The sequence below is a fragment of the Emys orbicularis genome, chromosome 6 (genome assembly GCF_028017835.1).
Source record: "Emys orbicularis isolate rEmyOrb1 chromosome 6, rEmyOrb1.hap1, whole genome shotgun sequence".
Classification (NCBI taxonomy): domain Eukaryota; kingdom Metazoa; phylum Chordata; order Testudines; family Emydidae; genus Emys; species Emys orbicularis.
The window spans coordinates 60,051,213-60,064,912 of NC_088688.1; the positions used below are offsets into that span (position 1 = coordinate 60,051,213).

At 39.5% G+C, this 13,700-nt stretch overlaps 1 protein-coding gene across 3 annotated transcripts in view; it reads right to left on the reverse strand.

The window, feature by feature from the left end:
• Positions 1-10,398: 10,398 nt before the first annotated feature.
• The window catches only part of MCTP1 (multiple C2 and transmembrane domain containing 1), a 497,445-nt gene continuing 494,143 nt past the window's right edge, over positions 10,399-13,700 (reverse strand). For all 3 annotated transcript variants that reach the window (XM_065406109.1, XM_065406107.1, XM_065406108.1), the window contains 2 exons: positions 11,590-11,687; positions 10,399-10,470 (listed from right to left, as the gene is read on the reverse strand). In XM_065406109.1, the coding sequence (XP_065262181.1) occupies positions 10,399-10,470; positions 11,590-11,687 (170 nt within the window). The remainder of the gene's footprint in view (positions 10,471-11,589; positions 11,688-13,700) is intronic.

Consider the following 13,700-nt stretch of genomic DNA (forward strand, 5'->3'; position numbering starts at 1 on the left):
TTACACACCACTGCTTTCCTGTTTTTGTTGTTGTGGCCTTGTCCTTAAACACTTCCAAAATAAAATGCAAAATATATGATTTGATTCTAATCATTCAGAAGCACAAGTTCCTCCCCTTTCACTGGAGTGCAGCCAGATTCTGTAAATCAGTACACTTTAGCTCCAAATGACCTAGCCCATAGTTTAATGCTTACATACTACAGTAACACCTACACAACCTCCTGCCAAAGATTGTTTCTTCCCTTTATTTCCAAATGCTACTGGTAGATCTTGAGTTCTAGTATTTTTCATTTCTATAGTACCTTTCATGTGGCAGGATTCCCAAATGCTTCAGAATCTGTGCCCACCGTTTAAATACAACTACCTTAAGCAGTGAAAGTGAGCAGCTAAGTACCTAACCAGCATGGAAGGAGAAATGTCTACCAAGGACAGGGGGGATATTATGTAAAAGACCATAGCACCCAGTATCCCTAGCCACCAGCAGAGCCCCATAGTGCTAAATGCTGTAATAACAGAGTTCAATCTTTCTCTAAAGAGTTTATAACCTAATGTTCAGACTAAGCATAACAAATGGGCATAGTAAATATTTAGAAGAAATGGGGGAAGCAGATGAGAGTTACAGTAATATGAAAGTATGTTTACACAGGATAGCTAGATTGTCTTGTGTTAGGAAGCCCAGAGAAGGGGTTTCTGTAGGTCAAGATGGTAGATGAGGGCCTGAACTAGAATTTCAGTGCTGTGGACAAGAAGAAGAGGCCAAATCTTAAAGATACTATGGAGGACAAAGTTGAAGATTTCTATGAGATTGAGAGATGCAGGATCTAGAAAGAAGATGGGGTCCAGGATGTAGGCATGATTGAGAGGGAGGATGGCAGTGGTGAATGAGAGAAAAGAGGAAGTGGGGGAGGGCTTGAAGGAAAGACAAGGAGCTCTGTTTAAGTGGAGGGTGAGACACATGGAAAAAATGTAGGACTGGACTGGAGACAGCTCCAGGAGTTAGGGTAAAACTGATGTATTGGTTTAAAGATAGTAGTTGAATCTGTGTGAAGAAAGGATTGCCAGGAGATTAGGAGAAGGCGAAGGATAGAGAGGAGAGGAAGTGGACTCACTGAAAATGATGCTGAAGGAATGACAAGAGAAGTTGGAGAAGTGGCAGCTGAGAAAGGGCAAGATTTTAAAAAAGGTTGTTATCTGTGTAGAAGCAGTGAAAAGGTCAAGGAGGAGGATGGAGCAGAAACCTTGGAACTGGACACTTAAAGCCCTTGATGAGAGTAGTCTCTAACCGTGGAGGGGAATGGCAGAAACTAGACTGGAGGGGATCTCAAGTCAACAGTTAAAGTGATTTGTTCAGCCAGTTAAGAGGTGAAAAGAAATTGCATGGTAGGTGGAGAGGGAGGTAGGGACAAAGCTTTTTTGTTCTGTTTGCAGGATGGGGGAGAAGAGAGTATGCTTTTGTCATGAAGGGAAAATAAAAATAGGACACTGATCTTTCAGTGACTTCTTTAGTATGTGCTCCATCCTTTTTCCAGTAAATCATGTTTGTTTTCTTGTAAACAACATTCACTTTCAGGAGCATATTGGAGTTAAAATTCTTGTCCTTTAAACAAACGATTAGTGCTTTATTACTAATCAGACATCACAGTTGTTTTTAATACATTTTTCTGTAGCAACTAACATTTTTACCTAAAATCGCCTTGAAAAATGTATTTTTTACCTTTAACAATACCAAGGGGTATGTGGTCAGATTCTCAGAGGTGGAGCAGATCTTGTTTAAATATATCCTAACAATCCTTAAAAGATTACCATGCATGTGCTTGTGGCCACTTTCCTCAGTTCAGCTTCACAATAAAAATGCCCCAGCCGACCTATTTTCAGAGATGGGGCAGTGGGGGAAAGAATGACCTGAGACTCCTTTAAGGATTTCCATCTTCTTCCTGGGCTTGAGAAGTAGGAAATAAGCTGGGGCAGGGGAACTTCCTCGTTGATTAGGTGGATTGAAGGGTGCAGTGGAAGCCCATTGGCTCCTGTGCACCCAAGGGGAGGATTAATTGGCACCCTGAAAAGAGGAAAAGGCCTTTGTTTTGGACGAGGGGTTGAGGCACAGAAGTGATTTTCTTGACTTCCCCTTAGCAGCCCAGCCCCTGTTGAGTAGGTTAGGTTGCAAAGATTGTGTTGTTGCATCTTGGCAAGTGCTCAGTGCCAGTCATCATTCACTAGGGGTCTGGTTCCATGACAAACTACAGTTGGAAGCAAGATTAGAAGAATGCATCTTTGAAGAGGTTGCGGGGGATGGGATTGAGGCTCCTAATATGTGGTACAGCAAGGAACCACTCCCTATTCCTCATATCTTTTTAAACATCTTAGGAACAAAAGGGGTCCCAGCAATAGTACTGAGATCAAGTTAAAGGTGTGGAAAAGAGGGCTGCGAGTAGCTTCCCCCGGTGATGCAAATTACCGGGGGGGAAAAATGACCTGCACCTAATGAGTTATTGCCAAATAGTTTCCCAGATGTGTTTTAATAAATTAAAACCAAAATCCTGATGTATTGTCTGTGTTCCTGCAGTGTCCAGAACAATCTGTTACAAACAGTTGTTTAAGACATTTAATTTCTTTTCTAAATTGAGAGTTGTGAAGCTTAATCATGTTGATATTCAAGGTTCCCCTTTATTTAATAAGACTTCCAGCTGACTGTCCCTCCTTTGCCACTGGTCAATGCAGATCATTGTACCCAAATGCAATCACAAAGTTACATACTGGAAGTAATGATGTTTGCCTATTTGTTTTTTAGTGATTGTTTTGCTCCTAAAAGTTTTTCTTTATCAACTTTCAGCCTAAAAGCATTTTTTAAGAGCAAAGTCTATAAAATTATGAAAAGCTACTCACTAGTGATACAATTGTACTATTGAATCATCCCAGCAGGATAAAGAAAGTAAGCAAATAATTTTGTGGACTTTCTGTAAATAACCTGTTCTAATTTATTTGGAATTTGACTGAGAAACAGAGTTTTGACTTGGTGTTCTATTGATCTTTTATGTTAAAAGAAACATTTGTGTTTACTTATTGCTACACCAGTAGAGGCTAAACTATTTAGGCTTTTCTACTGAATAATCTGACAAATATAAAAAAGCATTTTTGACGTAATACAACAAAAAAATCCAATTATAATTGATCTGGGAAATAATGTTTATATTTACTTACCAACTTACTGGGGCTCAGTTTGTCTTTTTAGGATTTTTATATTAAATATCCAGATTTAATTTAACTGATTTAAAAATATGGCTATGGCTTAATTCGTTAGGTAATAAATTCTTACACACCAAAATGAAATTCTGTAGAAGTATGACACACACTCTCTGAGCAATAAGTATCTATTAGAGATTCTTACTTCTTTGGATATTAATACCGTAGCAGTTCATGAAATGTGCATGTCAGTTTTTAAATGAATATTTTATTGATCTAAAAAATCTTAATTTATAAGTAAAACTTACATTACAGTAATAAATCCAGGGAATTTAAGGGATATATTGCATTTACAGTGAATCATGCTGCAAAAATAATCTACCTTGCCTGATGCTCTGACCTTGTCCTTTTCAAATTCTTTAGGACTGCTGGCAACAGTGTTACATGCTCCTTAATTTTTTATTTTTATTTTTTTTGCCTTTAAGGACCTACATGCTCTAGTTCCTGCACCTCTCTCCTTTCCCATCATCACTCCTTTTGCTCTACCCCCAGCCACTTGACTAACTGCTTCATGCTCCCAACCTTGGTCATCTTCCACCTAGTTCTCTAAGTGCTCTTGAAAAGATAATAGTGGCTTTTTGTAAAGATACCATGTTTACATCTATCCCGTTGATAACCTAAGTATCTCAGAGTTCTTTCTGAGAGCAAAGTTCCCTAGTAAAGGATTTGAAGATTGGTTTCTTTTATGCTTTAGTTGTCTTAAACTGAAGTTAATATAAAATGTTCCAAATGTTTCTACTGCCCCCATACCTGTAATTGCAGTCCTGTTTTCCAAAGCCTCTGGAAAAGGAAAGTTTCAGATCAGAGGAGTTGATCTGTGGTGAAAGAATGGGAGAGAAGGCCTCTTCCTAGAACCTAGCAATCACCATTTTAAAAAGGGAGTGGCCTCTGCTTCAACCAGCTGTTTCTTGCAAAGCAATCTGGAAATCACCCTACCAAGACTGTGGCATGCTGGGAAATGAGAAAAAGTCTGTTTCCCCTGTAAACATAGCCTCTCATAGCAGAATAGATTAAGGAGAACTAGGAGGCTAGTGTACCTATTTAGAGCAGGGCTGCCTGGGGGGGGGGGACAAGTGGGGCAATTTGCCCCAGGCCCCACAGGGGCCCCCACGAGAATATAGTATTCTATAGTATTGCAACTTTTTTTATGGAAGGGGCCCCCAAAATTGCTTTTCCCCAGGCCCACTGAATCCTCTGGGCGGCCCTGATTTAGAGCCAGAGAGCGTATTGCTGCTTGGGAAAGAATCCATATAAATCTTTAGAGCTATCTTAGCTTTCTGTGATTTGTTAAATGGTAGAAAGGGTAAAGTACTGTGGTGGCTGTTTTCTTAGGGGGGGGTCTCTTCTCCCTCCCTTATTTTGTGCTGTCTGTTTTAGAAGAAATGTGATTTTCTATTATCTTCATATTGGATAGCTGTTGGTAGTTTTAACTCTTTCCCCCTTCCTCCTGAAAGTACTGCATGCCACAGTCTTACTGCCTAATAGCATAGTAAAAAAAATTGTTATAACATGCAACCTTCTTAATTACTGTGCTTATATTAATATTTTAACTCTTACTTGTTCTATAGTAAGTACAGGGTAGCACTTTTCAGTTAAGCTTCTCACTAGTGTGAGAACTACTTATAGCACAACTAAGATACTATCAGCCTGAGTCACTGAGGTCTAGTCTACACCAGGGTGGGGAAGTTACGCAACTTCAGCTACATGAATAACTTAAATCTACTCACTGCGGTGAGTCGACAGCTGACGCTCCCCCGTCGACTCCACCTGCGCCTCTCACTCCAATAGAGTACCGGAGTTGATGGGAGAGCGCTCGGCAGTCAATTTGTCACATCTAGACTAGACGCGATGGATCGATCGCTGCCCATTGATCCTGCGGGTAATGTAGACAAGCCCTGAGTCTCACCCCTGAGCTAAGAATAAAGTCCTCCTGACTGCTAGTCCCTTGCCACATGTGCTCCTAGAGCACACTCCACCCTACATATTTATTTTGTGAAAACCCCTCTGTTTGACCTAAGTTCTAATGCAGCATCCCTTTCTCAGAAAAGGTACTAAATGAGTGATTATACCTTCTCATTTCTGCCACAAAGGAGGGGGAAAAAGGTTTAGACTAACCCCGGTGGGGGTTTTCTGTGAACGTATACATTACCAAGAAATTAACTTTTATAAAGGTAGTAAAATGTTGCTATACAAAAAATGTCATTTCTCAGAAATGCCATGAGATAATTTCACATTAAGTATCTAAACAGCTGTATAAATTACCTCTGGAATTAATCTACTAACATGAGTCACTAGTCTCCAAAGTGGCACCCTATACCACAGACATCCCTCAGAGAGCAAGAATGGAGCCATAGACAAATCAGTGAGAAACCATGGTGGAGCACTGACTTTAATTGCTGCAGGCCCATCCTATATAACGAGGTTGCATTTTTAATCAGTGTCGCTTATGTAAATTTCATTTGCACAATGAGATGCACTGTAGGTGGGTGAAGCATTAAAAATATTAAGTGATAACTCTCTACTTTTGATTTTAATCTTGAAAAATTTACTGCTGTATACTGAAAAAATGAAGTTTTCATTCTGCTTCAGCCCATGCGTCTTCCAGCATATAATTCACGAGAAAACAAGAGTACAGGTTACCAAAGAAAAATGCTGCCAAATATCGAACATACTGATCTACCTAATACTGACAGCTTCTTCTTGTTTAATGATCTCACCATACATTAAGTAGTGGGGGCTGTTGTCTAGCTTGTTGGAAAAGGTATATGCCCTTTAAGGGCTAGTAAACCAGGGAGTGACTTTCTGCTACCAACTAGGTCAGCTGGGGAGGCTGACCCATTCCTCCCCACCTCCTGCTGACCAGAAGAGAGGGGAGGGACTATACAAGTCCATGCCAGTGCAGCAAAAGCCCTCTTTTGGGTGGAGCAGCACCCACCTTCCCACCTGTGGAGAAATACCAGGTATTGGCAGAATACACTGTGGGCATTGCGGTAGTAGCAATGGAGATTTTGGAATTAATTGATAAACTTAACAGTAACAAGTCACCAGGACCAGATGGCATTCACCCAAGAGTTCTGAAAGAACTCAAATGTGAAGTTGCGGAACTATTAACTATAGTTTGTAACCTGTCCTTTAAATCGGTTTCTGTACCCAGTGACTGGAAGATAGCTAATGTAACGCCAATAATTAAAAAGGGCTTGAGGTGATCCCAGCAATTAGAGACCAGTAAGTCTAATGTCAGTACCGGACAAATTAGGTGAAACAATAGTAAAGAATAAAATTGTCAGACACATAGAACGTAAATTGTTGGGCAAAAGTCAACATAGTTTCTGTAAAGGGAAATCGTGTCTTATTAATCTATTAGAGTTCTTTGAAGGGGTCAACGAACGTGGACAAGGGGGATCCAGTGGCTATAGTGTACTTAGATTTCCAGAAAGCCTTTGACAAGGTTCCTCACCAAAGGCTCTTACGTAAATTAAGTTGTCATGGGATAAGAGGGAAGGTCCTTCCATGAATTGAGAACTGGTTAAAAGACAGGGAACAAAGGGTAGGAATAAATGGTAAATTCTCAGAATCGAGAGGGGTAACAAGTGGTGTCCCCCAAGGGTCAGTCCTAGGACCAATCCTATTCATAAATGGGAAAGGGGTAAAAAGTGAGGTGGCAAAGTTTGCAGATGATACTAAACTGCTCAAGATAGTTAAGACCAAAAGCAGACTGTGAAGAACTTCAAAAAGAGCTCACAAAACTAAGTGGTTGGGCAACAAAATGGCAAATGAAATTTAATGTGGATAAATGTAAAGTAATGCACATTGGAAGAAATAACCCCAACTATACATACAATATGATGGGGGCTAATTTAGCTACAACAAATCAGGAAAAAGATCTTGGAGTCATCATGGATAGTTCTCTGAAGACGTCCACACAGTGTGCAGCGGCGATCAAAAAAAGCAAACAGGATGTTAGGAATTATTAAAAAGGGGATAGAAAATAAGATGGAGAGTATCTTATTGCCCTTCTATAAATCCATGGTACGCCCACATCTTGAATACTGCGTACAGATGTGGTCTCCTCATCTCAAAAAAGATATACTGGCATTAGAAAAGGTTCAGAGAAGGGCAACTAAAATGATTAGGGGTTTGGAACGGGTCCCATATGAGAAGAGATTAAAGAGGCTAGGGCTTTTCAGCTTGGAAAAGAGGAGACTAAGGGGGGATATGATAGAGGTTTATAAAATCATGAGTGATGTAGAGCAAGTAAATAAGGGAAAGTTATTTACTTGTTCCCATAATACAAGAACTAGGGGCCACTAAATGAAATTAATGGGCAGCAGGTTTAAAACAAATAAAAGGAAGTTCTTCACACAGCGCACAGTCAACTTGTGGAACTCCTTGCCTGAGGAGGTTGTGAAGGCTAGGACTATAACAGCGTTTAAAAGAGAACTGGATAAATTCATGGAGGGTAAGTCCGTTAATGGCTATTAGCCAGGATGGGTAAGGAAGGGTGTCCCTAGCCTCTGTTTGTCACAGGGTGGAGATGGATGGCAGGAGAGAGATCACTTGATCATTGCCTGTTGGGTTCACTCCCTCTGGGGCACCTGGCATTGGCCACTGTCGATAGACAGGATACTGGGCTAGATGGACCTTTGGTCTGACCCAGTACGGCCATTCTTATGTTCTCCCTCCCAGCGCATCAGATTGGCTAAAGTAAGGTGAGGGGGTTTATCACTTTCCCCACAGCAGGTTCAGGGGTCTTAGCTGGGGCAAACATGAAAGAGGAGTTAGGCTAGGATGTCACAACTCCTTATGTAAATGTGGGGAAGCTGTCCCGTGTGGATACTCCATAGGGAAGGGACAGAGTGATCAGATTAAATCCTTTACCAATCCATTTTAAGGAGGTATTATTTAAAGGAGCAGAAACAGGCTGTTTAGAGCTCCTATGACTCGTACAGACAGGAACCAATATTGTCCATAGTCTCTTTCCCCTCCTCCCCCCCAAAAACAACCACCACCACCACCCACATTTGAGGGGGTGGGAGGATGGTGAGGGGACTAGAATATGTAAGGAGGAGAGTGACAGAAGCCCCCTCCCTATAGGTTTATGGAATTACCTGCACTTTCATTTGTGAGGTATGCCCAGACATTTAAGAATAAAGTTGGCAGCTCATTAAACCACAGCATATCTCCTGTCCTCCTTCCAGTGTAGCTGGACAATGCTGTAACTGTTCATAAGGTAGACATTACCATTGAACTAAATATTAGAAATTCAGTATAGGAAATTGCACAACAACGGATGGACAAGATAGAGTACAAGGCTTTCAGTACAGCAGAGAAAGTCTGGATACATCAATGGGGGACAAATTTTTACACTTCATCAAATTTAAAGTTATTTCAAACAAGAGTCCCACAATAATGATGCTTTAGTAAGGTTGAGTTGTTCATTAATGGTGTATTGTTCTTCAGCAACCAACAGTGACAGGATAGGTATGGGTGCATTTTAAATAGATCACTATAACATAATGATCTAACTGGAGCACATTTAGGCCAAAGGCTTTTCACAGAAAGGTAATAGGAGTGGCATTCTTTCAGGCATGTTATACAAACAGAAAAGATCAAAATAGCTCTATTATAAAAAGCAGTAATTAGCAACATATCTTTACAACAAAAATAAGTTTCCAAATTAAATAATTAACTGCATTGCTCATGAGAGCTAGACACATATATACATTTCCCTGCACGCGCTATTTCTAAATATCTTTTTCAAATACGTAGTGCAATGCAACTTTCCCAGCAATCACAACACAAGTCAGCTGCCCCACAAAGTAGGGCACAGAGAATTTCTCATGGCCATAATCCTTTAGTTCCTACTCAGGCAAAATTCCATGTGACATTACTAAGAGTGTTGACTAAGAGTCAAATAAGTAGGCCCTTAGTAGTGGATAGTACACTCCTTTGTGGGGAGTTACTTTAGGTGTAGAACTCTTCATGCAGAGATATGAGAATATATCTCTATGTATTATTTATACAATGGCTATTAAAACATTTGAAATGTAAATCATTTTTGTGTGCATGCCATTTAATTTACAAAATAGACTTTCAGGCAGTGGGGGATGTCTGTATCAGGAGGACTGATTACTTTATTAAATAAAGAAATAAAACTGGTATATCACTTTTACCACTGCATTTTTCCCTTACACTGTATGTCACACCAGTAACAGGTAATATAATATGCCATAAAGCATTTTAATATGACTTTGTAATTAGAAAGCAAAAACATTTTCTGTAACAGTTTAGTATTAAAAGTCTTTATGTGCACAAATGGTGTTCATAACCTGACACCTGAAGCAATATGGATTTAGTTTGATAGTATTTTCTTTACTATGTATTTCATTCACTAAACTAGTTAGTACAAATTAATATTATTGGTACATATAAAAAGAGATGTAGTCAGTTACAAACCTGGCAGTATTTTTAGATATATGTATGTATTTTAAAGTCTCATGATGGAATGATAAAAAAGGCAGGAATCTCTTCAATTAATGGAGCTCTAGTAAGAGACTTTCACTTGGGCTACTTGTAAGCTAATGAGAAATACACCAAGTCAGTCTGAATACACTGCATGAGAAGTTAACAAGAGTGTCTAAAGCTTTGATAAAACTTAAATGCAGTAGGTTCCATTACATTGTATTTCCGTTTAAATTTATAAAAAATAAAAAACTGTAATGGAAACTTATTGGATAAAAATATTAACGTTCAAATAAAACTGCACTTACATTTTCAAATCAGATTTAAATTTATATTTTTGCAGATTTAATCAGCATGACTTGAATATTTAATTTAGTTTTATGTGCCTTCTACTATCAAAAGATATTACATATCTACCACTTATTTTACATTAGGTATTTTTATTGTGTTGTGTTATGAATCACAGGCTTTCCCCACAGTATAACCCATATTTGAAGGCTTCATCAAATTTTTCTGTACAATGCTAAATACATTTTGAATGATAAATGCCTTTGTACAATATTTACAAATTCTCTCCACTGTGATAAAAAGGCAAAATAAACAAAAAGCTTAGAGAAAGGAAATGCTGCCTAGGCTTTGGGCTTTTCCTTTTATCTTCCCTCAGCAGATGCTAGACTCCTCAGGAGATGAAGCTGGCTAGCCAGGATTGTTTCTCTTCCTCTTATTTGGGCTGTGACTGGGATCTTGTTTCAGTTCTTGGTAGTGCACCTGTTTAAACACAACGTTCAGAAAGAAACTGGTCAGGTGGCCACTCACCAGCAGAAAAAAAGAGCACCAAACGAATAAGAGATTTTTTTTTTCCTTGGGGGAAAAAAGTGCTATTCTGCTTCAAACTGTATGGGATCTGCAGCTGGGCTGCAAAAACAATAGAATGATAGATCTGGAGTAAGAAGAAAAATCAGAATTAGGAAAATCCTGCCAGGAAATAAAATAGGGTATTGATTTCGTGAAGTCTTTTTGTTTTCCTCACAAAATATTACATTGAAAATAAAACAGTATCCAGTTGAAAGAGATCAATACAAATTCCTTACAATCTGTTATTTAATACATTCTCCAGTAATGCAAAGCCCACACCATGTAGAGGGGCAGATTCCGGTATAATGTATGCAAGTGCAACACCAAGTATGAATTTAACCCAGCATCTGAAAATGTTAAAGCCTATCCTCTTGATCTACCTAGTGATTTATGAGAACAACATGCTGTAACACTTAACAGTTCATGTAAGATCCCACACCACAATATAAGTGCATGAACTTCATAACACATTTTTTTAAAAGGGCAACCTCATCCCCTATAGTAAATAAAACAATTTTCACCTTAGAAAAATAGGTGGCAACAACCACCCAAATTCACAGTGCTACCCCAAGATACTGAGCAAAACAGCCTGCCATTGACTGCACTATTGAATTTCCTTTCATTATGTGATATCCCTATTTCCTCTCTTCAGGGGCTGATGGCTTCAGGCAGCAGCACTTCCTGCAACAAACCCCAGCACTACATTACTCCAGCGATATTTACAACAGTCCCTGCAAGTTAGTTAATAGCAACTCGGTCACCCACTACCATTTCCCAAACCTTCTTTTTCTTTTCTTTTTCTGATTGCCCCTGAGGCTCCCTAAAGATACATCCAAGGCAAAAACTAATTCCCTAACTGGAAAAAGTGCAGAAGACTCACCAGCCTGTTTGAGTTTCAATTTCTATGAGCCAGAGAATATAAAGTCAAAACAAAATAATACAGTTTTTAAAATTATAAAAAACAAAGCCATAGAATTATTAATCTAATGTTAAATTGACAACCATATGAGAATTAAAAAAATATATACACACCACTTGTACATCTGAGGGAACTCTGGAAAGGAAGTCAAGTAGCTCATTGTTATCAATTGCATATGGACTGCGAAGTTTCTTTGTAAATTTATTGATGCCTGGAAAAGTGATAGTTCAAACATTATTAAAATCTCTGGAGTTTTTATATCATCAGTTATTAAAAAAACATTTTTGGCAAACTTCTGACAAAGATTTTAAGATACATTTCATAGGCTGATTTTTAGCAGTAACTTAGTGCACTGTATACTCAGGCCTGGTCTATACTACAAAGTTAGGGCACCGTATGTTGACTTGAATCAACCTAGTTGTGGCATGTGTCTACACCAAAATTTGTCTCCTGCCAACATATGCACACCATTACAGTGACACAATGACACCATCTCCCCAAGTGACACAGTTGACCTACTTAGGGTGACAGTGCGACTGTAAACACTGCATTTCCTATGTCAACTCTAACTGCTCTCCTGTAGCTGTCCCAAGGTGCCCCTATTCCTGCAACAGTGGCCTCTCTGGTCACAAACTCCACAGCCAAGAGGTCACAGAGACCCAAAGCTGCCCACCACCTCCTCACCCCTCCTTTAAAAATTCCTTTTCCTAACTGCCTCCCCCTTGAGGAACACACCTATCAGCTCACCTTTTTTGTGTGCATCAGACCTTGCCAGCTCCAGAGGCACTAGAAGCACTCCTGCTGAGAGCAGGCAAGACGTTCTGGATCTACTTGTGTGGGGAGAAGAGGCTGTGCAAGCACATCTATGGAACAGCCACAGAAATATTGACAGCTATGTGCAGACTGCACAGGGGATGCTGAAACAGGGGCCTGAGAGGGATGAACAGTAGTGACACCTACCTGACAGCAAAGGAACTTTGCCTGGGATATCAGAAGGCAAGGGAGGGCAACAATAAATCTGGTGGTGTCCCCAGACCTGCCGTTTTACAACAAACCATGCCATACTTGGTGGTGACTCTACCGACACTCTACAGAGCACTGTGAATGCTTTGCTGGAGCCTGAGGAGGAGATCCCGGCTGTGAACAGTGATGGGGGGGCAGATGTGGACTGGAAAGGGGTAATTTTAAATTGTTGGACACAACGTAATTTTATTTTAAAAATTACTAAAACTATTTAGCTGAGAGAAACACGAAGCAGTAGGCCAACTCTTACTAATTTTTCTCTGGCTGCCAACCCAAGGATGTGGCTCCTACTATTTAGTCATGGGGGGTCTTTTACATACTTTAGGGGACACCACGATTAAGGCAAAGAAAAATAATCATAATTATTAATAATTTTATTATTAAATAAAGGAAAAGAAAACAACAAGTAAATCACTGGTGACTTCCATTACAATCTCTTGTCTGTCTCTCTCTCTGTGGAGAGCTTTAAAAGAGATTACACCCTGGAGAGTGAACCAGTCCAGGGGGTGCTCTTCTCTTAGTAAGTTAAGACCAAAGTATAATGTTGCCTAGAATTATTGTGAATGCAGTTTAGCATCGTATTAGATACTGAAACAAACTATTGTTGCCTCTACATAAACAGCTTAAGCTTAAATAACCAGACAGTTTATAATTGGAGAAAGTAAGCAATCTTAACTAATCCTATGAAATTGAAGAAAATATTTAAATTAGTTACCTAGTAGAAGCCATTTCAGGCCAATTAATCAATATTAAGAATCCTAAATCCAATTAAAATCCACTATTTCTGTTTGCCAATGTTTAGCGCATCTCCTGTCCAGGAAGACATGGTTTAACCGTCTGATGATTAACAGGAGAAAGTTAATATTTTAAGTTACAAAAGCATTATAATAGCCCAATAAAATCATTACAAGGGTCTTGGCAGTGTCTTAGTTAACTTTCTCTCACCAAACCAGGTTGACGTTTTGGGGAGGTTTCCTTGGTTTCTTCTTGAGTCTTCTGTGTTTTTCCTATCTGTCTGTGGCAGCTTGCTGGATGGATAGGATGGGTTGTGAGGTGCTTGCTGTCTAAGAAGAGTAGCCAGGGGCAGGGGTAGGGGCACGGGGCTGTATGCATGTGTGAGGGGCTCACTTCAGAGTTTTTACACCCGTCTCCTTCCTATTTTCAAGAAATTATAGAAAAACACACCCTTTTGAGGTTTTTA